This window comes from Pinus tabuliformis, chromosome 3_1, assembly GCF_031772625.1.
Source record: "Pinus tabuliformis cultivar Carrire ecotype Pingquan chromosome 3_1, CPIR1, whole genome shotgun sequence".
Lineage (NCBI taxonomy): Eukaryota > Viridiplantae > Streptophyta > Pinopsida > Pinales > Pinaceae > Pinus > Pinus tabuliformis.
This window is the reverse complement of record NC_142301.1, coordinates 799369785-799394180: the sequence shown is the minus strand read 5'-3', so window position 1 is coordinate 799394180 and position 24396 is coordinate 799369785. Positions and strand designations below refer to the sequence as shown.

The 24396-nt window shown below is 39.2% G+C and overlaps 2 protein-coding genes across 2 annotated transcripts in view; both read left to right on the top strand.

The window, feature by feature from the left end:
- Nucleotides 1-24396, top strand: part of LOC149189861 (ATPase GET3B-like) — a 235447-nt gene that overhangs the window by 202958 nt on the left and 8093 nt on the right. Inside the window, exon 10 of the mRNA XM_089411961.1 lies at nucleotides 3715-3849. Within this exon, the coding sequence (XP_089268087.1) occupies nucleotides 3715-3849 (135 nt within the window). The remainder of the gene's footprint in view (nucleotides 1-3714; nucleotides 3850-24396) is intronic.
- LOC149189862 (uncharacterized) lies at nucleotides 9875-10762 on the top strand. Its single transcript, XM_089413303.1, has 2 exons — nucleotides 9875-10003; nucleotides 10127-10762. Exons 1-2 carry the CDS (start codon nucleotides 9876-9878, stop codon nucleotides 10599-10601), a joined length of 603 nt encoding a protein of 200 aa, XP_089269429.1. The 5' UTR covers nucleotide 9875; the 3' UTR covers nucleotides 10602-10762.

Here is a 24396-nt window from a genome sequence, read left to right as displayed (position 1 = left end):
TTTGATGATTGATGTCATGGACCATTGCTAGCAAGGTCTTCCATTGACTCTATAGAGTCGTTCAATTTTAGATCCCAAGGTAAAAGCATCCCTCATGCAAGATTCCATAGGCTAGGTGAGGACTTTTCCTCTTATGAAGGCTGCTCTCATCCCTTTGTCTTACAAGGCAGATATAGATATCGAGTTCTTAATTAGTCCCAGAACATACATCACATCGTGAAGAAGAACGAATTCACCTGAGTCTAAATGAAATTTGATGGAACAAAAAACCTTCACTAGATGAGTAGAGTTATCTCCAAGGATGATTTTCAAATTTGTCTCCCTCTCAACCATGTTTGAGAGGACTTCCCGGTATCTACAAAGATTTCTAGAAGCCCAACTATCTACCAACCATCATACGAATCCGGAGGGGAAGAACTAGAAAGAGCAAAAATAAGAATATATTGAGATTGACTAGCGATTGCATTATTTTCACACCTGGAGTTCCTTGATCTCTTTTGAGGGTGATGTCCTTCTTCATGATCATCTAGAGCATCTCTTCTTCTTTTTTCATCCCTTCTTCTTCTTCTATCATCTCCTCTTCTTCGATCATTTCCTCTTGTTCTGTTATTAAACTTGCTATTGTTGAAGCCTCGATTGTTGTTGTAGTTGGATCTTGAATCATTTCTCTTTTCTAGACATTCTTGGGCATAGTGACCATGCTTGTGGCAGTTGTAGCACTCAACTTTTGATAATTCCCTTTTGAATCTTCTATTGGAGTCCCTGGAATTTGGGGGAGGCTTTCTTGAACCAGATGGTCTTCCTCTTCCTTTTCTCTTCTTGTCTTGAGCAGCAAATGTAGAGGGCTCTCCTTCTTTGTGCTTTTGAATTTGTCATCTGGCAATCATCCTGGTCTCCTCTTGAGTGCATTTACCAACGAGATCATCAAATGTCGGAAGTACATTATTGTTGCTTATAGTAGTAATGAAGGTTTCCCAAATAGGAGGAAGACCTTGAAGAGTCACCATCACTAGCTCTTTGTCAGATATAGGCTCTCCTGCAGTCTGCAATTGATCCCTCAAGTGGGATACCCTCATGACATAAGATTGTACATATTCCCCTTTGTTCGTCTTCATCTCTTTGAGTTGATTTTTCTAGGAGAGGTTGCAATTCAAGTTGTTGGCCTCATACATCCCAACTAACTTGTAATAAATATCCTTAGACTTCTTCAAGGTTCCAACATAAACAAGTAAATGATATTGCAAACCATCAATAAAAATTTTCTTTGCTTTGAGCTCACCTTTCTTGTTCTTGGATTTGGCAGTAGTAGGAGCATTTTTCGGAGGTACAGGAACTTTTCCTTCCACATATTCCAAGACATCATTTTCATCCAATATCACTTCCAACCTGATCTTCCAAGCAACAAAGTTTGATGAATCACCCAGCTTCTTAGAATCCTTGAAGTAAGAGGTAGACATTTTGACCAAGTCAAATAAGCTCCTTCAGCTTCTTCTAAAGATGATTGCTCTTGTCTCTTGTCTCCTTGAGCTTGTCTTCACCTTGCCTCTGATACTGTGTTAATTTTCCACTGTTTTATGTTGTTACAATCATATTTTTAAAAACCAGAACCGGTGACCGGACTGGTCCACCTATCAAACTGGAACCAATCAAACCGAGACTGGTCAAATCTCAATGAACTGGTCTTTAAAAAAATACATGAAATAATTAGTTTTTAATGAAAAAAACTATTTTTAAGATTTAAAACCATGATTCCAAACCAATAGAGATAAAATATGCAAAGTTTGCTCATCTATATACCAGGTAAAGGTGAATATATCAAATTGGCACCGAGTGCAATACATATCAGCAACATAATACATAATCAATGAGGCTCTAAATGGCCTCTAGAGTCCAAAAACAATGTTATAAGCTATGGGGTCACTGGCCTACTACAAATCTACATTATTAGTGATCAGCATGATCAAACTCATCACCACTACTAGGCAAGGGATCATCAACATGAGCTACATAAATAATTTGTCTGAGTGTTTGAGGACTCCTAAAACTCCTATGCAACCTTAGCAGTAGTGGTAGTAGTAGCAGCAAAAATAGACATTAAAACTACAAATCATTGATCAACATGATCGCTCATGAAACTCATCATTGATTTAGCGCTACTAAAAATGGGATCATCAACAAGAGGTACATAAACATTATCTCACTCAATGTCTTCAGACTTGGATTGCTCAACCTTATAATATGATAAAAGTTGAAGTTTAACATCCCTAACTAGTGGTTTTGGTTTGAGTGAAGGGTTCATCTCCTCAGCCTTATAATGTGGTAGAAAAAACTTAGCATCCCCAACCAATTATTTTCCTTTGAGTGAAGGGTACATTATTGTTAAGGCCATGCTAGAGGAGTTCAATAACCAATACCACCAACGTTAACAAAGTTCAAAAATCAATGCCACTGACATCAAGGTTCTTAAAGGGCTCCATGCTCTTGATCAAACGCCAACCTCATACCCTCATGCATGATAAAATCAAATGGAAACATTGCAAATCCCCAAACCATGAAATCCTGAAAACCATTAAGTCTGCTAAATTTTGAGTGAAGTCTAAAATTCTAGTTTCTCCTTATGAAATCCAATGAGGTCGAAACCACTCTCAAACATCCTGAGTCATTTCATGGCAATGTTAAAAATTTAAGTAAAATGATGAAAATGACAAATAAAGGAAATGAAGAGTCAAAGCCTAAAGGTCAACAGCTTTGACTTTCCAACAAACCAGTGTCCAAAATCCAAGAGATGAGCCCAAAAGTCAAATCTGGTCAAACTGTCAAATCTGGTCAAAGTCAACAGCAGTCAACAGAGTAAATCAAGCCCTAACCATTCAACGTTTTGTGGTCAAATCAGCTCCAAAAAGTTCGATCTTGGCAGCAGAAAATTCAGCTTCTTTTGCTGGTCAAATTCAAGTCAAAACAGCCCCAAAGCAGCCCTCCAAACTTGGTAAAAGTCAAAGTCAAGGTCTTCTGAAACCCTAGTTGCAGAACTGCAGTCAACCAAGGTCAAAGTTCCCAGAAAAATTTGTCCTCCTTGCCAAAGAATTTGGCCTCGAAAACAGATCCAAAAACTGAAGTCAAACCAAGTCAAAACATGCCCAAACATAAAAAAAGTCAATGCTGGTCAAAGACAGATTTCAGACCTCCTGTAATTCTCTCTCTCTCTCCAACTCGCACGTGTGGATGAAGACTTGCAATTTCAGATCTACGAACCTCCAAAAGAAGAAGAAATGAATGTGTGAAATGCGTGTCCAAATGAGGTGCTAATGAGCTGTATTTATAGGCGTTGGAGGAGACCCAATATGTCTTTAAAATTGACCTGAACTTTTGTGCACTTTGGGTTTTCACTTTAAAAACAAAATTTCGTTGAACAAATAAAATTCTTCCAAGTGCAAAGAGGGTCTTCTCTGGATGAGGAAGGCTGTCCAGAGGTAGTTTGTCTTGAGCTTCCAAATTAACAAAATGTAGAGAGGGTGCCTGATTAAAATCATTAGATGTTTCAAAGTTGCTTGGCATTGAGTCAAGTTCACTCATGATGTGTTTGTGTTAGAAGTGTTATCTTTTATGCTCTTTGTATGCATATATCCAATAGCTAGAAAGGTTTATTTATTCTGTGAGAATTACAGTTGAATGAGACCTTATTTTACTTATTTATCCATTTTTCTTTCATTGTAGGTTATGGCTGTGAGCGAGAGTTCAAGATTGCTGTCTGCATTGAAGAAGGAGAGTATTCCTGTGAAGAGACTTATCGTGAACCAAGTTCTACCGCCATCTTCATCTGACTGCAAGTTCTGTGCAGTCAAAAGAAAGGTACAATTCATATTCATTTTGGAATTGTTTCTCAATTATATAAAACGGTAGAAAGGAAACATAATTTTGCCTTTGCCAATACTGCAATTATAATAAATTGCTTGATCTGTATTGTAGGAGATGATTCCTGCTATGCAGAACAAGTTTGTAAGGCAGTCTAAGTTTTTTCTTGTTTTGTCATTGGCAGTCAATCACTGACAAATAGAACTTTTGGCTGGCCTGACAAAGCAATGCAATCACTATGAACTTGTGAAGATATTGTTATTACAATATGATAGACAATTTGAAAATTCTAGGCCTGAATGTTAGTTCCATAATCACCTTATGGTTCTAGCAAATATGTCTAAATCATTTAGTCAAAGTTATATTGATATTTCTAGTCTGCTAGCTCATTTCTTTCATATCATTGGCACCAAAGATAAATGTATGTTATATCTTGAGACTAGTCTGCTAGTTATATCTCTTGAATCGATCCCTTTAAATTATCACTAAGAAATACAATATTTTTAGGGTACTCGAAGGAATACTTTAGGGACTGTCAGAGTTTCTCTCATAGTCACTGTGCTTTTGACTCTAGAAAATGGCTATCCCTCATGATCTTATGAGATTTGTAGTACAGAGGTGAGGACTGTATATTTTATCAGATCTTCAATATATCTCTTGTAATATGCAAAGGAAGCTGAAGATTTTTATGAGATCTTTCTTTTTTGATGACTATGTATTCATGATGGTTAGTTTACCTGTTGTTCAGAAAGTGTTTGACTCTCACTTTGAAAGGTGTGCATCAATGGGAGAGAGTTTCATGAGATTCAGTTGCCTCATAGTCCCTTTTCATCTATTTTTTTGGATAAAAGTTACTTGGAGGGTGCACTACTTATGTTGTTGGATAAAAATATGTGGAGTGGGTGAGATGTGTGGATATATCACCTATCGTGGCACATGCAAGGTGTTGACCACTTCGTGTAACCTACCCTATAGCAGTACACATTTTTGCAAAGGAATTCCACCATGTTCGAGCAGTTAGATATCCAGGATTCATCATTATCATTTGTCAGTTTATTAGAGTTGTAAACCCAAATTCTGCAAGTTTATTGTAAATGATGCTAGCATGACTGTTTAATTATGTAACAACACCTAGGCGAGCCTCTGATTTTGGCAAAGGATTTCATCCTAGGAAGTTTTCTAACCTCATTGAATTATTTGTGTTTCTAAACACGGATAATTGGCAGAGTTTGTTTTCCAGATTAAACCCCAAAGCTAGGGTGGAATTCATTCTCAAGGTCTTAGGTGAGTCCTAGTGTTATGTCGAGTCTTTTGTAAAAATATGTTTGAGAATAATTTATGCACATTTGGCTAAATTATTTTATTACAAACACACTTGGTCTATATTAGATCATATTGTGTCGTAGAATTGGGTAAATCATTAAGGGTCTATGTCTATTGGTGTTTCCCCTTTTAAGAGTTGAATTAATTGTAATATCTTGATGTAAAAAATATTTTGGTGCATGGTCCCTCATATTTAGACACCATGGCTAAAATATTTAAGGGTGGAAAAAATTATTAATACCCTTTAGTGTTAATTAATTATGTTTTTTGGCTAAATTAAATTAAAATCCTAAGCCAAAAAATTAATTAATTTGAGTCATTTTTTTTTAAATTTTTGGGTTTTGGGCCGAAAAAAGGCAAAAATTTAGCCAAAAAATAGCCAAAAAATTAAAATTGAGAGAAAATAAAATTCTCTCCGAGTTGAAAAACGAATTTTTGGAGAAGGTGGTCATTCCTGAGGAAGAATTAAATTGACAAACCCAATTCCAAGGCAAAAAAATTACAAAAAAATATTTGGTACTAGAAAGGAATTATTTTTTCAAAGAGAATTTATTTTTCTAGGTCCAGTTAGTTGAAGAAAATTCGTGAGTCCAAAAGAAGTCCAATTTCCAAGGTCCTTTATCAAGGAAAAAATCATTTTCTTTTTAACAAAAATTGAGCTTGTGCACCAAAGTGATTAAGTCAAAAATGATTTTGAGGAAAAATGTCAAAATAATATTTTTTGGACCTATAAAAAGGGGAATTATTATGGAATTCGAATTTCTTCATCAAGATCAAGGGACGAGATTTATTTTTGGCATGGATCAAGTGCCAAGTAGCTGTTATCATCCAGAACCGTTAAAAGATGTGCAACTTTCTGGACCTAGCCGTTTTCCACTTGGAGGGGGATCTAGATCTCTCTATTTTCTATATAAGGAAGCTATTTGCTCCTCATTTGTCATCGAAATTTTTGTAAAGAAGTTCTAAGTCAAGCTCTGCCGCTTTAATATATTTCTGGAAATAATAAAAGAGCCTTTGGGGTTTATTCATGGTGGTGTTCCTCTTCATTCTTTTTGTGGGTAATATTTCTTCTAAATCATGTTCTTAATGCTTTACTAAATAAAATTTCAGAAGTTGTTATTTCATTAGCCAATTGTTGGATTAACTATTTGCATAGGTATTTTTTTTAAGTTGATTGATCTAGCATGTATCTCTAGCTCTTGAGATTTATTGTGTTATCTAATCTCTAATGATCTAATAACTTGATCTTAAGTGTGTAGAGAATTTTATGGTATTCAAATCTTGGGCATGAGGGGAAGTCTTCAGTTGGACCAGCCAACTCCCAAAACAAGAAAGCTTAAGAGTCCATTGTGTTAAATTTCAAGACTTATCTAACGATTTGTTTTGCAGAGATTTGGCCATTGCTCACCATAAAAAAATATTATTTCTCTTATCTATTTGAATTTCTTTGTGCTCCAATTGATAGATCTGCTAATTAGAGCTATTAATCACTAGACAAGGGAATGGAGTTGGACTCATATTCCTCTTGATCTAGTCCATTGTTAATATTGTATATATTTTGTAAATAGTTTTTATTTAACCCTTGTACATTTTTTTGTTGTTGTATATAACATTTGCGGTTTGTTTAATTTTTGCAGATCTGAAGGGGAGAAATCGAATTTTGGACTTTAAGCCCATTACATAGCCCTCAAGACTAGGGTTTTGGGCACATTATCTCTTAACATTCACATAAAAATTGCAAGTATTTTGGGTGATCTTTTCATGCTGTTAGAAGACTGGTATCTTTAGCTACAGTTGACTGATCTAACACAACAGTGGTATCTTTTGAATGTGTCTAGCATCAAACCTCATATTTGCTTTTGTTCCTTGCATCCTCTGGTTGTTAACCTTGTTAAATGCTTGACTGGGCTTGATTTGCAGAGTCTGATCTCACTTTCCAGTAGCTCCTTTGCATTAATTTCAGTACTAATCCTCTGTGGTTGCAATTAAACATAGCACTAGCCCTTTGTAATATGTATTATCATGAGTAACTAGATCTGAAGCACACTGTTGCAGAGATCTGAGGTTTTCTGACAGTGGTATCCTTGGAGTGTATCTTTGTGTTTTAGCATTTAAATTGCATTCTTGGGTGTGGCTACTTACATCTTGTGAATGATTTGAGGGTCTGCGCCTTCTTGTTTTTAGGCTAACCTCTCTGTGGTAGCAGGTCTGTTTTGATCAGTGTTGTTAAAATCGCGATTTTTTCACCTTTCCGCATAAAACGCGATTTTTATCCCAAAAAATCGCCGGATTTTTTTTATAGCGATTTTTTCGAAAAAATCGCGATTTTTTTCGAAAAAATCGCCGAGGGCGCGGGCAGCGGGCTTTTAATAGGGAAAAATGAATTTTTTTTATGTCATTTGACTGTCGCCGCGCGGAGGAGGAGGAGAAGAGCTGAAGGAGAAGAGCTGAAGGGTTTGGGTCGACTTTGGGAGCGAATCCAAGTGTTTTTAGGAGAAATCCAAGACAAGATCACCAATTTGTCCATAAAAACGGTATGTAGATTAATTTTTTTTTGTTTTGCTTCTTTAAAAACTTTGTTTTTCATTGTTTTTAAAGAATTTTTTGTAATTTTTCATTGATTTGGGATGGGTAATTTGTTATGACTATGAGAACCAATTTTTTATTTTTTTTTTTTCATTTTTTTTAAACATTGTTTATGTTTTTTGAATTTTCATTGTTTTTTGGCATTTGCCATTGGCATTTGGTTGGGTAACTTGGGTTTGGAAATTGGGATTTTGGAAATAATTAACTTGTAATTTTGTAAATGCTAAATTGTAATTTGTATTATGTAATCCTAAATTCCTATTTCCTAATCCTTATTTTTCCATAGGTTTGCAAATTCAAAATTCAAAAACAAACATGCCAAGGAAATTGGATCCTTTCTGGGAATATGGTGAACCTAAAGCTCCGAATGATAGACAAAACTTGAATTGCAAGTTGTGTGGAAAGGAGATAAGCGGGGGGGTGTACAGGTTGAAGTTCCACCTTGCACAAATCCCTGGACGTGATGTGGGGCCCTGTATAAATACAAATCCTGAAATTATCCAAAGAGCCATGAGAGCATTGGGAGAATTAGAGCACACTAGAGAGGCCAAAGAAGAACTCAAAAGGCAACTAAAAAGGTCAGCTGAAGGAAGTGGGCCAAGTGGCACTGGTTCTACTGCAGCGTCAGTCAATCCGGTAGCTGCATCATCATTTTTTGTTCCTCGAACCACACCTGGTTCACAACCAACTATCGGTTCAATGCTAAAAAGAACTGAAAAAGAACAAGCTGATAGGTTGATGGCAAAATTTCTCCTCTGGAGTGATATTCCTTTCAGCATTGTAAGGAATAATCCATTTTTCCAACCTACTGTTGATGCTATTGCCAGTGTTGGCCCGGGGTACAAAATCCCTTCTCTTCATGATTTCAGAGGCCGGATTCTTCAAGAGGAAAAGCGTGACTGCACCCAAAGATTGGAGGATTTTAGGGCATCATGGGCACAAACAGGATGCACTGTTATGTCAGATGGTTGGACTGACCAAAAGGGGAGAACCCTTATAAACTTCTTGGTTAGTTGTCCCAAGGGGACTATGTTTATCAAATCTATTGATGCAACTCATCAAATCAAAGATGCAAGAACTTTATGTGATTTGCTGGATGTGTTTATTTTGGAGGTGGGTGCAGAAAATGTTGTCCAAGTCATAACGGACAATGCTGCAAATTATGTTGCTGCTGGTAGAATGCTTATGGACAGGCATCCTACTTTATTTTGGACACCTTGTGCTGCCCATTGTATTGATTTGATGTTAGAGGACATAGGGAAAATTCCCTTTGTCAAAGATATTGTTGACTCATCAAAAAGCATCACAAAATTTATTTACAATCACACATCTGTGCTTAGCTTGATGAGAAAATGCACCAACAACAAAGAGTTGGTGCGCCTCGCCATTACACGGTTTGCGACGAGTTTCATATCTCTTCAATCCCTCTTGAATTCTATGTGGGATTTGAAGAGAATGTTTCTTTCAGAGGAGTGGCGTGCTTTGTCAATGAGCCGCAAACCAGAAGGAGAGGCCGTGTGCAGACTAGTTTCATACCAGGAAGACTTCTGGGCGGGAGTGCAGGAGGTGTGCGCTGTTACTGAACCTTTGGTAAAGGTTCTTCGGTTGGTTGATGGTGAGAAGCCCGCAATGGGCTATTTGTATGAAGCCATGGACAGGGCCAAAGAAGCCATTCGGTCCTACTATGATGATAAGGGAGATGATGGGTTTCAGAGACAACTCCTTCTATGGGAAGTGATTGATGAGCGATGGAACAACACACTCCATCGTCCCATTCATGCTGCTGGGCTTTTCCTGAACCCTGCATTTTCTTATGCATGTGGGTTTGATTTTGATGCTGAGATCGTGGATGGATTATTAACCTGTGTCCAGAAGATGGTGAGATCTCCAGAACAACGTATAGAGATCTCTAAACAAATTGAGACATATAAGATGTCAGGTGGCACATTTGGCTTTGAGATGGCTGTCACTGATAGGACGATTAAAATGCCAGGTATTTTTTAGTTTGTACTTTGTAACTTTGTTTCAAATTTCATTGTCTCTTCAAATTCCATTTTTTTCTTATGTTTATTTAAAATTTTATTTGTAATTTTGTTGTAGACGCATGGTGGAAGATGTATGGTGGCAGAGTACCCCTTTTGCAAAAGCTTGCCGTACGCATCCTCAGCCAAACATGCAGCTCCTCAGGATGTGAGCGCAATTGGAGTGTATTTGAAAAAATACACAACAAGAAGCGCAATAGGTTAACAACTTAACACTTAAACATTTAAAATATTGCAAATTTCCAAATAAATTTTTGAATTCATTAAACAATATTTTTTTTATAATATTAATTATTAATTATTATTTCATGAACTTTGTACAGGTTGGAGTCCCATAGACTTAATGACATGGTCTATGTCTACTACAATCTTCGATTGTGGGTGAGGCAACTAGAGAAGACACCTGATATGGATGCCATCTCATTGGATGGGATTGACACCACTGCTGAATGGAGGGTTGAGACCGAGAGGCCTCTCATGGATCCCACTGATGATTGGTTAGTGCAGGATGAGGGGGAGGAGGAGGGGGAGGAGGAGCAGGAGCAGGAGCAGGAGCAGGAGGAGGAGGAGTTGGAGGAGCAGGAGGAGGAGGTGACACCGCCTACCCGGGCTACCACTACCACCAGTAGAGGACGTGGTCTCCGTCTACCTACAGTAGCTACTACTTCTACTTCTTCAGCTTCTAGAGCACGTCAGACTCCACTGCCATTTCCACCAGCACAGGCACCAGCATCTTCATCTAGGGGGAAAGGGAAAGCAGTGACATTTTCTCGCAAGAGGGGCAGAGGAAATCAATAGGATTAGAGTCTTAGACTTTCATTTTATTGTATATGACATTATGACATGATGAGATACATTATCATATTTTTTGTTGATATTTTGAGGCTGAGTTGGGACTCAGGACTTACTATTCAGGACATGATTCAATGTTATGTGTGATTTTAGCGCTAGAAATGATATTAAACATCTTATATATTAGTTTTTTTGTCATATTTATGTGTCAATGTATTTATTTTATGTTGTAGATGGTTTAGATATTAAAAAAATTGAAAAAAAATGAAAAAAAATGAATATTTTTGTGCCAAACGCTTTTTTCCCGCTTTTGCCGATTTTTTCCGCTTTATTCCCGGCGCCGATTTAATCCCGATCGCGCTTTTAACAACATTGGTTTTGATCATTGAGAGAAGGCTGGAGAACCTTAAAGGTTTGCCATCTCATCCATTTTTCGATTATCACAAAGCATCAGATCTGTAGCTTCTATTCACAGGCCATAATAACAAGAGAAATCACAGTAATAAGCCCTAAAACACTAGAGCATCATCACATAATAATCACAAGAAATATAATAAGTGTTTCATGCTTTTGCTCTTGCTTCTTTGGTGACTGATCCTTATTTGGCTGTCTTATTAATTGTGATCTGATATATAAGTTGCAGTGAGTTGATTTCTTCTTAGCAGTGGACTAACCTCATCTTGACAGGGTATTTTTCAGGTCTGATTTCTTGTTCTGCAGGTAACTTATCAATAAGCAAGCAATTCTCCCTTGCAACCAAGATTCATCATACTTTGAGGAGGCCAAGCACAATTTTTTTTTTACATTTGAACAGGCTGCTGTTTCTAAGAATTATGCATTCCTCTGATGTGAGTACCTCTGGTTGAGGGCTTAAAAAATTAAATTTTGATCATTGCAGTGGCCTATTGATACCAGGCCTCGGCATCTAGTCCTTTTAAAGCCTCTTTCTCACTCAACAACAATAGAGGCCTGCTATTTTTTTATTTACAAGTGCATACTCGCTACAACTTTTCAGAGACTCTGGAGTTGTTCTCTGTTGTGAAATAGTCTTACTCTATCCTTTGGGTGAAAGGCATCAGACTTTAGGAGATCTTATTTTGTAAAGCCTTTCTCTTGGTCACTTACAATCCTCTCTCATTGTCAAAGAGGGACTGATTTGTAAACTTTTAATAAAAGATTTTCTTTTGAGGGAGCTTGGGGCCCGTTGTGTTGATTTGGGGTAGCATCGGATGTGCTTTAGCCATGAAAATTGGTGGAGAGGCTAAAGCACATGATATCTCCAAAACCCAGAAATTGTTTTGGAAAAATCCATCCGGATGAAGAGTAATTAAAATAATTAATATTTTTAATGAGTTCCTAAGTCTAAACCTAGGGAAATAAAAGTATTAATGGGTATTAATAAAGATAAGGATGAGAAGCTTCCAAAAGATAAGGATCAAGTCTATTTTAATCTTAGACGTTGATTAGGGACTTAATCTCGGCCGTTGATTCATCAACTGGAAAAGGATAAGAGGGGACTTGAGGGTCAGTTGGAGACACACCGAGGGAGACCAGTCAGTTTGATTTCTGGAGCGGGGCTTGCGGAGAATTTTGAACTAGAAGATTGGATTGTAGCAAGAGGTAGCGAGGACGGAACAGAGAGGCTGGGACAGTACCGGAAGATCAATGCAGAGATCAGAGAGGTAGATGCAGAGGCAACAAGATTGTGCAATCACTGGAGGGCCTGCGTGGGTGACGCAGAGAGGCCCAGTGCTGACACAGAGAGTCAGAAGTTGACGCAGAGGGCCTGGGAGCTGCGCAAAGGCCAACGAGTCTGACGCTGAGTCTAGGGGAGGTGCTGGAGAATTTATCTCTGTTGGGTGAGCCAGTTTGGCACCCAGTTGTACTCAAGAAACGCTGATTAATAAAAATCCTCCTCTGCTACACCGGTTTTCCCGCATTGGGTTTTTCCAGGGACATTTGTCCAAAAATAACTGTGTTGATGCATTTGATTTTTGTGCATGTATTTGTTTCTGTTCTATGGTGTGATATCTGCAATAGAGTTTATTTTAATATTTATTGAAGCGATTTCGTAAATAAATTATGGAAGAATAAGTAGGAAAAATAAATTAGTGGCTGCAGTAATAGATTTTTCACATGGTATCAGAGGAAAGAATTAGAGACATGAAGGGGAAATTAATTATGGGTCGAGATCATGATGCAGAGGCATCAACATCAGGAGACTCATGCAGATTTTCAAAAAGTTGCACAAGTGATAGAAATCTCAATTTCTCTATGTTGGCTTCCAGATTGGAAGGGAAGTTGCTTGTGTAACAAGCTCGACATCATCCAAGGTATGATATATAGACAGTGGAGCCTCTTGGCATATGACAGGAATCCGGGAATGTTTCTTTGAGTATCAGGAGGAAAGGATGAATTTTCAGATCACCATGGCGAATAAGGCAAAGTGTACTCCAGTAGGAAAGGGGACCATAGTGTTTCAAACAGAAACGGGAGAGTGGTTCCGAGCCACCAATGTGCTGCATGTGCCAGGACTGGGGATGGACTTACTTCCGTATGACAACTTCAAAGCAAGGGCTATGATGTTTTCTTCACCAAGGAGAAAGTGTATGTCAAACACTCAAGCTGGAAAAAGAAAGTGAAGATCGGAATTAGGAGTAACAGGTTACAACTAGAATCACCAATGGCACTGATAGGCAGTCATGGGGATAAGGATCTGAATGAATTATGGCATAGAAGAATGGGACATTTGCACCATGGGGCTCTGAGAATTCTCAGGAAAACTGTAACATGAGTTCCAAATCTTAGTACAGAAAGAAATGATGTATGCAGAAGATGTGCTCTGGGCAAGTATGCCAAAACAACGTTTCCTAGAAGTAAAAACAGGGCCAAGAGTGTACTAGGATTGATACACTCAGATATCTGCGGACCAATGTCCACTAAAGCTCTTAGTGGTGCCGAATACTTCGTCACCTTCATTGATGACTACTCTAGGAAAACTTGGATTTATTTTCTGAAAACCAAGGACAAGGTTTTTTGTCGATTCAAAGAGTTCAAGGCTTTGGTGGAGAATCTGACTGGAAAGAAAATAAAAGTTTTGCGCTTAAATAATGGTGGAGAATATGTTGACAAGGACTTCATAGAGTTTTGCGTTAGGGAGGGCATCAGAAGAGAGTGGACAACTCCGTACAATCCGGAGCAGAATGGTGTAGCAGAAAGGAAGAACCAGACTATCGTGGAAGTAGCTAGGGCCATGATGTATGATCAGGATATGCCAAAATTCTTGTGAGCAAAAGCATGCAACACGACAGTCTATGTTCAGAATAGAACTCCTCATCGGGCATTGGGCAAGATTATGCCAGAGAAAGTTTTCACAACGAAGACCCTTGAAGTCAGTCATTTCAGGATATTTGGGAGCCTAGCATATTGTCAGATACTCGAGGAAAAGAGGAAGAAGCTGGATCAAATTGCAGAGAAAGGATATTTAGTGGGATATAGCGAGAATGCTAAGGCATATAGAATCTATCTTTCAAGGAGCAATAAGGTAGTAGTTCGACGAGATGTGAAGTTCATGGAGGATAGGGCCTTCAGAAAATCTCGAGAAATGCCTTCTGAGGAGCAGTCAAAAGATGAGCCGTTGGTCAAACCACTTCAACTAGCGGAAGCCAAGAATTCTCCTTCAGAACAGGAAGAATCACAGGAAGAGGAGGAGTTGACAGATGCACCTGCTACTAGGGGAAGAACGAGCCAGGAACTCCAATAGATTCTACAGGATGCAGAAGATTTCATCGGAGCATAGAGGAACAATAAGAGAGAGCGAAGACAACCAAATAGATATCATGCCTTAGTAGCTCAGAATGGAGAGCCTTCCAGTTTTCAGGAAGTCGCTCAACATCAAGTTTGGATGGATGCGATGGTGGAGGAGTACAACTCTGTAATGGTGAATGATGTCTGGGAAGTAGTACCAAGGCGTCAAGACAGATCAGTGGTAGGTTCAAGATGGATCTACAAGATTAAGTACGCTGCAGATGGCAGCGTGGAAAAGTACAAAGCTAGGTTTGTGGCTAAGGGGCATGCTCAGAAGGAAGGAATAGACTATGAAGAGACCTTTGCCCCAGTAGCCAGTTATACATCTATTAAAACCGCGATATCTCTTGCAGCACAGATGGGATGGGAGATTTATCAGATGGATGTCAAAAGGACATTCTTGAACGGGGTGATAGAAGAAGAAGTATACATTGAATAGCCAGAAGGCTTTGAGACACATGAGAAGAAGTCTCATGTATGCAGATTGAAGAAAGCCTTGTATGGGCTCAAATAGGCACCTAGAGCATGGTATGGTCGAATTGATGGCTACTTGCAGAAGATGGGGTTCGTCAAGAGTGATGCAGATGCCAATCTCTATTATCTGGTTGTAGAGGATGAGCCTCTAGTACTAGTATTATATGTGGATGATCTCTTCTTGACAAGATCATCCTAGGTCATCGATGACTGCAAGAAGAGTTTAGCCACAAAATTTGATATGAAGGATTTGGGACAGATGCATTATTTCATGGGGTTGGAAGTTTGGTAGCAGAAGGATAAAATCTTCCTAGGACAAGGGAGATATGCTACAGAGATCTTGAAGAGATTCAGGATGCAGGACTGTAGGCTAATGGCTGCTCCAATGATCACCAACTGGAAGAAAATTGATGCATTAGAAGACAAGGATATTGATCCCACCTTATACAGACAACTCATAGGATCCCTGATGTATCTGGTCAATACCAGGCTAGACATTTGTTAAGCTGTCAACACCCTCAGTTAGTTCATGGTGGAACCAAAGAGGGCGCACTGGGCAGCAACCAAACATGTTCTCAAATATTTACAGGGAACAGTTGATTATGGACTCTTGTACACCAAGAGTAAGGATATCAGATTGAGTGGATTTACTGATGTAGATTGAGCAGGAAGTTCAGTAGACCGGAAAAGTACCTCTGGGTATCGTTTCAACATTGGATCAGCAATGACCTCCTGGTGTAGTAGAAAACAGAAATTCGTAGCTCTGAGCTTAGTGAAAGCATAATATATGGCTGCTAGCACAACTTCGTACGAAGCCATATGGCTTAGAAAACTGCTTGTGAACCTATTCAAGAGAAAGATGGAAGCGACCAGGATCATGTGTGGTAATCAGAGTTGCATCAAGCTATCTGAGAATCCAATATTTCATGATCGGTCAAAGCACATTGATATTTAGTGTCACTTTGTTAGAGACTGTGTCCAACAAGGAGCTGTACAGTTGAGCTACACTCGTACAGGAGAACAGGTGGCAGACATCCTTACCAAGGCCCTTGGAAGAACAAAGTTTGCCTATTTCATGGAGAAGATGGGGATGATAAAGAATCCATTTTAGTAGCAGAAATGAGTATGATGTTGCAGTGCAGATGCAGTGGTGGGAGGAAAGGACTAGCAGCAGCATGGATGCAAAGGGAGTTGCAGTGCAGATGCAGTGTTGGGAAGAAGGACCAGCAACAACACGGATGCAAAGGGAGCTGCAGTACAAATGTAGCAGTGGCAGTGGTAGAGCCATGGGGAGTAGTACAGGATGCAATAGTGGAGAGGATATTGGGTGGGGAGGCCTAGCATCAACACAGGTACCGGTGCCGTATAATCAGAGTGATGCTCAGTGTGGAGTATTACTAGAGCACAATCCTTTCTAAGAGGGAGTGTTGATTTGGGGTAGCATCGGATGTGCTCTAGCCATGAAAATTGGTGGAGAGGTTAAAGCACATGAGATGTCCAAAACTCAGAAATCGTTTTGGAAAAATCCATCAGGATGAAGACTTATTAAAATAATTAATATTTTTAATGAGTTCCTAAGTCTAAACTTAGGGAAATAAAAATATTAATGGGTATTAATAAAGATAAGGATTAGAAGCTTCCAAAAGATAAGGATCAAGTCTATTTTAATCTTAGCCATTGATTAGGGACTTAATCTCGACCATTGATTCATCAACTAGAAAATGATAAGAGGGGATTTGAGGGTCAATTGGAGACACACTGAGGGAGATCAGTCAGTTTGATTTCTAGAGCAGGGCTTGCTGAGAAATTCGAACTAGAAGACTGGATTGCAGCAAGAGGTGGTGAGTACGGAATAGAGAGGTTGGGACAGTACTAGAAGATCCACGCAGAGATTAGAGACGCAGACGCAAAGGCAACAGGACTGCGCAATCACTGGAGGGCCTGTGTGGGTGACGTAGAGAGGCCCAGTTCTAACACAGAGAGGCATAAGATGACGCAGAGGGTCTGGGAGCTGCGTAGAGGCCAGCGAGTCTGACGCTTAGTCTAAGGGAGGTGCTGGAGAATTTATCTCTGTTGGGCGAGCTAGTATGGCACCCAGTTGTACTCAAGAAAAGCTGATTAATAAAAATCCTCCTCTGCTGCACCGGTTTTTCCGCATTGGGTTTTTCCGGGGATATTTGTCCAAAAAATGTTGATGTGTTTGATTTTGCATGTATTTGTTTTTGTTCTATGGTGTGATATCTGCAGTAGAGTTTATTTTAATATTTACTGAAGCGATTTCGTAAATAACTTATTGAAGAATAAGTAGGAAAAATAAATCAGTTGCTGCAGTAATAGAATTTTCACACGTTGCACACATTTCGTCAAAGTTCCAAGGAAGCGGAAGTACCAATTTTTTTCAATAGAATCGGATCATTTATCAACAATTCATATGTCATTGTAAACTCGTTTTACAAGTAATGTGAATGATGCTAGTAAGACTGTGAATGTATGTAACAACCTAGGTAAGCCTATTATTTTGGCGAGAGTTTCATCCTAGGAGGTTTTTTGTCTTACTGATTCATTTGTATTTCTAAACATGGATGGTCAGTAGAGTTTTTTTCTCCAACCTCACTCCAAAGCTAGGGTGGAATTCTTCGTCAAAGTCTTAGGTGAGTTCTAGTGTTTTAGTCGAGTCTTATATATAAGTGATTAGAGAATATAAGCTAATTGACTAAATTATTTTATTACAAATCACTTGGTCTACTAGATCGTATTGTATCGCAAAATTGGGTATGTAATTTGAGGGTCTAAGCCGAACGAGTATTCTCCCTTTGAGAGTTGAATTGTAAAAGATCTTATGTAAAAAATATTTTAATGCACGGTCCATCATACTTAGACACCATGGTTAAAATATTATGTCAATTAATTAAATTTCCTGGAAATATTAAATTAAAATCCTATCAAAAATTTAATTAATCAGAGTCAAATTAAAATATCTTAGGAAAATTAAATTCTCCAACTGAAAATTTCGTGGGTCTTAAAATAATTAATTTTTGGAGGTCCTCTACAAAGGGAATATTGGATATTTCAAGGAAAATTGGACCCTTGGACCTTGTTGGTTAAGTCAAAGTCAATTTTTTGAGGAAATTAGTTCAAAATAATTAATTTTGAGCTAATTAAAATGGAATTAAAAGATAAATTCGAAAATTCCTCAAAAATAAAAGTTCAACGGTTAAGATTAAAAGATGTCAAGTATTTTTGATGACCAAGATTATTTTGACAAAGATCAAAGGAAACTAGCCGTTATTTTTCACTTGGAGGATATATCTATAAATTAGAGTCATTTGAGTCTCTAGCCATGTGATTTCTAGCTCAGAAATTGTTGTTGAAGCATTTGTGTAAACTATTGTTCTGCTTGGAACTATTTTTTCTATCATAATAAAGACTTTAGTGTGCAACTCGAGGTGTCCATGTTCATTAATTTATGGTATGTACTGACTACGAGGTTTCCTATGTTGTGCTAAAATATGACTATTTTGAGATAAATACATAGTGTTTGCTGGTACTTTAGTCCTTGGTCTCCAAGGTCACAAACTGTGGGGAAGGATTAATTTTTCTTCGATTTTGAATATTTACGTGGTGGATTAAATATTCGCTAAGTCTATAGTGTGCATGGGGTTTTGAAAGCGTTCTTAGTCATTTATCAAAGAAAATAGCAATAAAAGAATTATTTCTCAAAAAATTTAAATTTTCAAAACCCTTGTATATTTGTAGATTTTGTAAATATAATTTGCAAACTATTTTTGCTAACTTGGGTTTTGGACTTTTAAGAATTTCTGTATATATTTCAGGTTTGGGTGTTTTATTTTCATTTTTGTAGGTTGAATCAAGAGATCAAGCTAAAGTAGAGCTAGATCTAGGCCCTTGAGGGTAAGATCTAGTCTTTAGAAAATTTTGCAGGGCTACCCGCTAAAGATTTTGCAGCAAAATTCAGATTTGGAAGGAAAATATTTTTCTAAAGCAAGGGTTTTATTTTTCAAGCATCACGGGCCTAGGTCTAGCCTCTCCAATGCCAGCGTCCCCCTCCTCAGCGTCTGCATCAGCGTAGTGACCCCTTGCATCACCTTTTTCGGCCTCTTGGAGGCAGGCTGTAGCCTCTAAGGGCCTCGAACCTCCCTTTAGGCCCTTGTGTTGGGGTTTTAAGCCCTTTTTAGGGTTGGTCGTGGGCTTAACGAGCCTCGACCCCCCTCCATTGACCTATACGACTGCCCATTGGGCTAGCCGTGGCATTTTAAGGCCCTAAGTTGCTCCATAACCCCTGTGTCCAGCCTTTTGAGGCCTTATCCCTCCAGCGTTAGCCTTTCCTTGGTCTCCTCTTGCCATTTTGACCTCTGATCTGCCCTCCTAGCCTCCTCTTCCCTCAACGCTAGTCCTTTTAGGCCTAGTGTTGGCCCTCCTTGGCATTTTTTTCCCTAATTTGCCATAGTTCTATCTTTGAAATTTTCAAGACTGATTCCTTGGTGGTTTTGCAGGAGAAATTTACTCAAAAACTTGTGTTTTCAGGTGTCAAATCATTGGAGAAATTTTGGGCTACTTGGGCAAGTTGATCTTCAAGGCCTTGGGCTTAGGGTTTGATCTCTAAACCCTCATTTTGCCTTTGTTTTATTACAGCAGTGATAACATTGATATAATAGCCCTAAAATCACATTTAATTTGGTCAAAATCACTCAAAATATCAAATTTTAAAATTTCCTAAATTTTGGCCACTTGGGCATCTTAGATCTAGCCTAGATCTAAAAGTTTGCTTGCTGGAATTTACTGCGTAAATTACTGAATCAAGTCTGCAATTTTCTGAATCACACATCTAAAAAGGGCTCAAAATTTGATTTCTTTTAGTTTCGGTATAATTTTCCTATTTTTGGTCATATTGGGCATTGGTTTTAGCATCATTAACTTGCTGATATGTTGGGTTGTTTACTGCTGTAATTATTTGTTTCAGAACTGATATATTACTGAATACATCATCATAAAGTGGGCTAAATACATAAATTTATATCTGCTAGCCATTGGAAAATTTAATGCTCTATATGTTGGGTAAATGCTATGATCTAAAGTGACTTTCTTGCTGCTGTCATAAGTCTAATAAAGTGCTAAAATTTTCTGAAGTATTATATCTGATCTAAATTGTTGGAAACCTAAAATTAACTCATCTTATCTTTGGTCATAAGGACTATCTAAGTTTTCACTTGAAAACACTCAATAATCCAAGTCTAATCTTGTTGATGAATAAAGTTAACTTGAGCATCTAAGATCTAATTGGCATTGTGGTACTGACATAAGAATATTTTTTGAAGAACTTTGATTTACATCTTGTGTTGATAATCATTGGTGGATAAGTGCTCTAGTTTCTTTGAATCGGTTAAGCATCTTGTGAATGTTGATTTGTATAGCTTGGGAGGTACTCCAAGCCATAGGGTTCGGGGATTGGAGAGAAAAACGCCACAAGGGTCACTTGTGGGCTTGGAACCTAAGTATGGGTTTTGCACCCGATCGTATTTGGGGCAATTTTGGAGGCACATATCTACATGTGATGGCATGAGATGATAGAGGGTGGAAAGGAGAATCCAATGCTTTGAGAACCATCGAATTCCGAATTGTAGAAGTGGAGAAATGAATTTTTGAAGTTGACACTTAATTATTGGTTTTCAAGTCATGTAGGCTTGATGTAAATTAGTCCAATAGATGTGTCCCTTCATCTATTTGTTGGAGCCCCTTTATTGGCTATAAATAAAGGATGAATGAGATTCATTTTAGCATCCAAGAGCATCAAGTCATCATCAATTCATCTCTGAACTGGCCATAGTTAAAGGAGGATAAGGCATGGAGAATTTAGGTCTGTTTGGGTTAGTTTTCTTCATTGCAGGTCCAAGATTAGTTGTTGAAGGGAGGCCGCATTTCAGAGTGGAGTGGAGGACTGTTTTGAGTGCGGTTTGAGGAGAGTTTTCTTCCCTTGCTAGGCCACAACACTAGCTATCAAAGTTTGGGTAGGCCGCAGGCCTGAACCGCCCTTGCAAGAGGGTCGAGGGTGCTGTAGTATTCACAGCCCACCGCAGAGAGAACATGGATTATTTCTAGGCTTGTTGGAGGGTTAGTTTGAGCCCTATCCCACATCAAATGTGACAGCAAAGTGAGGAAGGGAGGCCACATTCAATAGTTGACTGTCTTGTCAAGTTTGGTAGGGCTGTTACCTAGGGACAGATGCCCTAACCAGGTGAAGATTCAAACACTAGTGAATAAACCTAACACAAGGTATGTTTTGATGAGGAGTTTGTATTAATTTGATGTTGTATCGTGTCGTAGTGTGGACAGAATTATTGCAGCCTGTGGGAGCCAATTAGAAAGGCTGACTTGGAGAGTTAGACGCCTTTCTTGGGAGCAAATCTTGCAGTGAGTGAATTGGGCATCTTTGCACTATTGGAGGGCAGCGTGTGGATGTCCAAAACAGCCCTAGACTAGTAGTCTTGAAGTGACAAAGATCGCTGAAGATTGGGTGAAGTTTGCAGCCTTATGAGTAGCTCTTTGATGGATGAAAGAGGCTACTAGAAGGCAGATTGAAGCTCGGGAATTGGCCAACCTAGAGAGAAGATTGATGAACCCGTGTACATGTAGCAAAAGTGATATGCAGCAGTGTTAGGTGGAAGCCCTCCTAGAGTCTCGATGTGTAGTGGCCTTGATGGACTAAGGCACTACTAGTGAGTAGTACAAAAGCAAAGGACCAGTAGGACAAGATACGACATCGAAGCTGTAGCAAAGTTTGTCATTGTATCTTGTATACCAGATTGTTGTATTATTCAGATTTGGTTTAATATAATGAAGATTGGGATTGTACAATGTTGTACAATTTTGTTAAAAAACCGTGTATATTTACTGCAAAGTAGTTTATGGTTGAGGTTCTTGGTTTTGTAGCGTCAGTGATTTTAAGACTCTAACCTAGACCCAAGGTCATTGAATTTCAATAATGAATGATTTTTTAGGCCAATTTAGAATGTTTTTATCACTGTTACGAGTCAATTTACTTGCTAAAGTAAAACAGTGAGGAAACGAGGGTTAGGAGATCAAACCATTAAGCCTTAAGCCTTGAATTCTGTTGATTTTTGGTAGCATCGGATGTCCTCTAGCCATGAAAATTGATGGAGAGGCTAAGGCACATGAGATCTCCAAGACCCAGAAATCGTTTGGAGAAATTCCACCTGGATGAAGAGATATTAAAATAATTAATATTTTTAATGGGTACCTAAGTCTAAACTTAGGAAAATTAAAATATTAATGTGTATTAATATAACATGGGTGAGAAAGTTCTAAAGAATGAGGATCAAGCCAGATCTAATCATAACCGTTGATTAGGGACTTAATCTCGGCCGTTGAATCGTCAGCAGGAAAAGTATAAGAGGAGGCTTGAGGGTTAGTTGGAGACACACCAAGAGAGATCAAGAATTCGATTTTCTGGGGCAGGGTTTGCTGAGGAAATCGAGTGAGTGATCAGTTGTAGCGAGGGGTAGTTCAACAAGGGATTTCGATCCAAGGCTGAAGGATACATATCAGAGAGGCAACAGAGTGCCAGAAGAGGCAACATAGAGCTTAGGAGGGTTGACACAGAGGCTAAGGAGGCCATTGCAGAGGACATAAAGGGCCATAGAGGCTAACGTAGAGGACGCAGAAGGCTTCAGAGGCAATGCTGGGTGATTCTGTGGGGCAGAATGGGAGTTGATTAGCTGATGCAGAGCCAGAGAGGGTGACACAGTTCTAGAGGAGTGCGTGGAGCAGCTTTCGTTGTCCAACACAAGGAACACCGAAGTCACTGTGGGATTGTTCATCCGGTTGCTAATTAGACGAAATATCTGTCTCTAGATAAAGGAACTGCTACCAATGATATTCTCTGGAGGGTGAGCCATTTCTGGCACCCTAGTTGTATTCAGAAATCTGCGTAATAATAAAACCCTCATTTATGCTGCACCGGTTTTCTTGAATTGGGTTTTTCCGGGGACGATTGTCCAAAAATAACGGTGTCCCTTGTGTTATTGTTTCTATTTACTTCAATGCATGATATGTATATCTGTGAAGGCTGCATTTGTGTTTACTTCGATACTTATGTATTTAAATAACTTGTTAATGTAAAGAACAAGTAGGAGACTAGATATTGCAGTAGGGGTTTCTGATGTGTTAGATTTGGAATTTTTCGCATGGTATCAAAGCGTTTGCAGATCATAGGAGACTGAAGGCTCTAACTGGGAAATCTGAGAATTTGCAGCAGAGAAGTAGCTGTCCCGAGAGACAGTGTTGTTCCAGAGCTAGAGATGCAGAAGGAAGAGTGACGCAGTGCAGAGAAAGTGACGCAAAGGCTGACACAATGCCTGCGTCAACATTCTGAGCGAAGAAGGGAAGACGCAGTAGCTGGGAGGAGCCCACGCAGTAGCTGCGTTAGCAGTCCAGGTTAGCGCAGAGACAATTCAAGGGTAGATCAGGCCTACGTAGTGCCCGATCATCTTTCTCAACCAGGAAGTATTGACACTGTGGCTAGGAGGAGCTGATCCAACTCTCATTGTGATTACGCAGAGCAAGAAGGGCTCAAATTCTTTAGTTCCCGAGGTTAAGGGAGTTGTGTAGATTTTGATTTGAGGAGTTGGTGGGACATTGTTTCTGTCAGTGCAGAACAATGTCTAAGGAGACTAAACCAAGGTAGAGGGAAGCACTACCTTGACGGATTTCTAGCCAAGAAATCCAGATCCGAGTTGCAGCAGAAAAGGGGGATTGGAGAGGAGTGATTCAACAGTGGGCAGGATGATTTCCAGGAGGGAAGTCGAGACTCAGAGGGAGTCTAGAAGAGGAGTAGAGATGGCAGTGAACGGATTGAGGGATCAAGACAGATTGGACGGGGCTTCCAATTTTGTCGTATGGAAGACCAGGATCTTGGCAATCCCGGATAAACATCGCATCAAGGACTATGCCTTGAAAACCGTAGCTGTCTCAGTTGACCCTGATACAAATGAGAAGTATGATGAGGCCATGGCGAAGGCAAAATGCATGATCCTAGATGGGGTCAAGGATCATGTCATACCACATATTGCTGAGAAGAACACAACAAATGAGATGTGGCAGACGTTGACCACCTTATACTAGGGCTCTTCCATGTAGCATAAGGTGTTATTAGAGAATCAGCTGAGGTCATATTAGAGGCAGAAAGGAGAGGAGATAGATCACTTCCTTCTCAGGTTGCAAGGAATTCGCGACCAACTTCTGTGGGGTTTGCACCGGATCCAGAATTTATGGTCAGGACTGCCCTGAATGCAGTCTTCGAGGACCGGGAGACGTTTGTCCAAAGCATTTTACGTAGAGTGACTCTTCCCTGTTGGGAGGAAATGTGGACAACTCTTCTACAAGAAGAGATCAGGAGGTTGACCAAGGCGGAGAGTAGCAGTAAGGGAGTTCGAGTCAAGAAAGAGGAGGAAGAGGATGCGGCTCTAGCATTTGCGGGATAGCA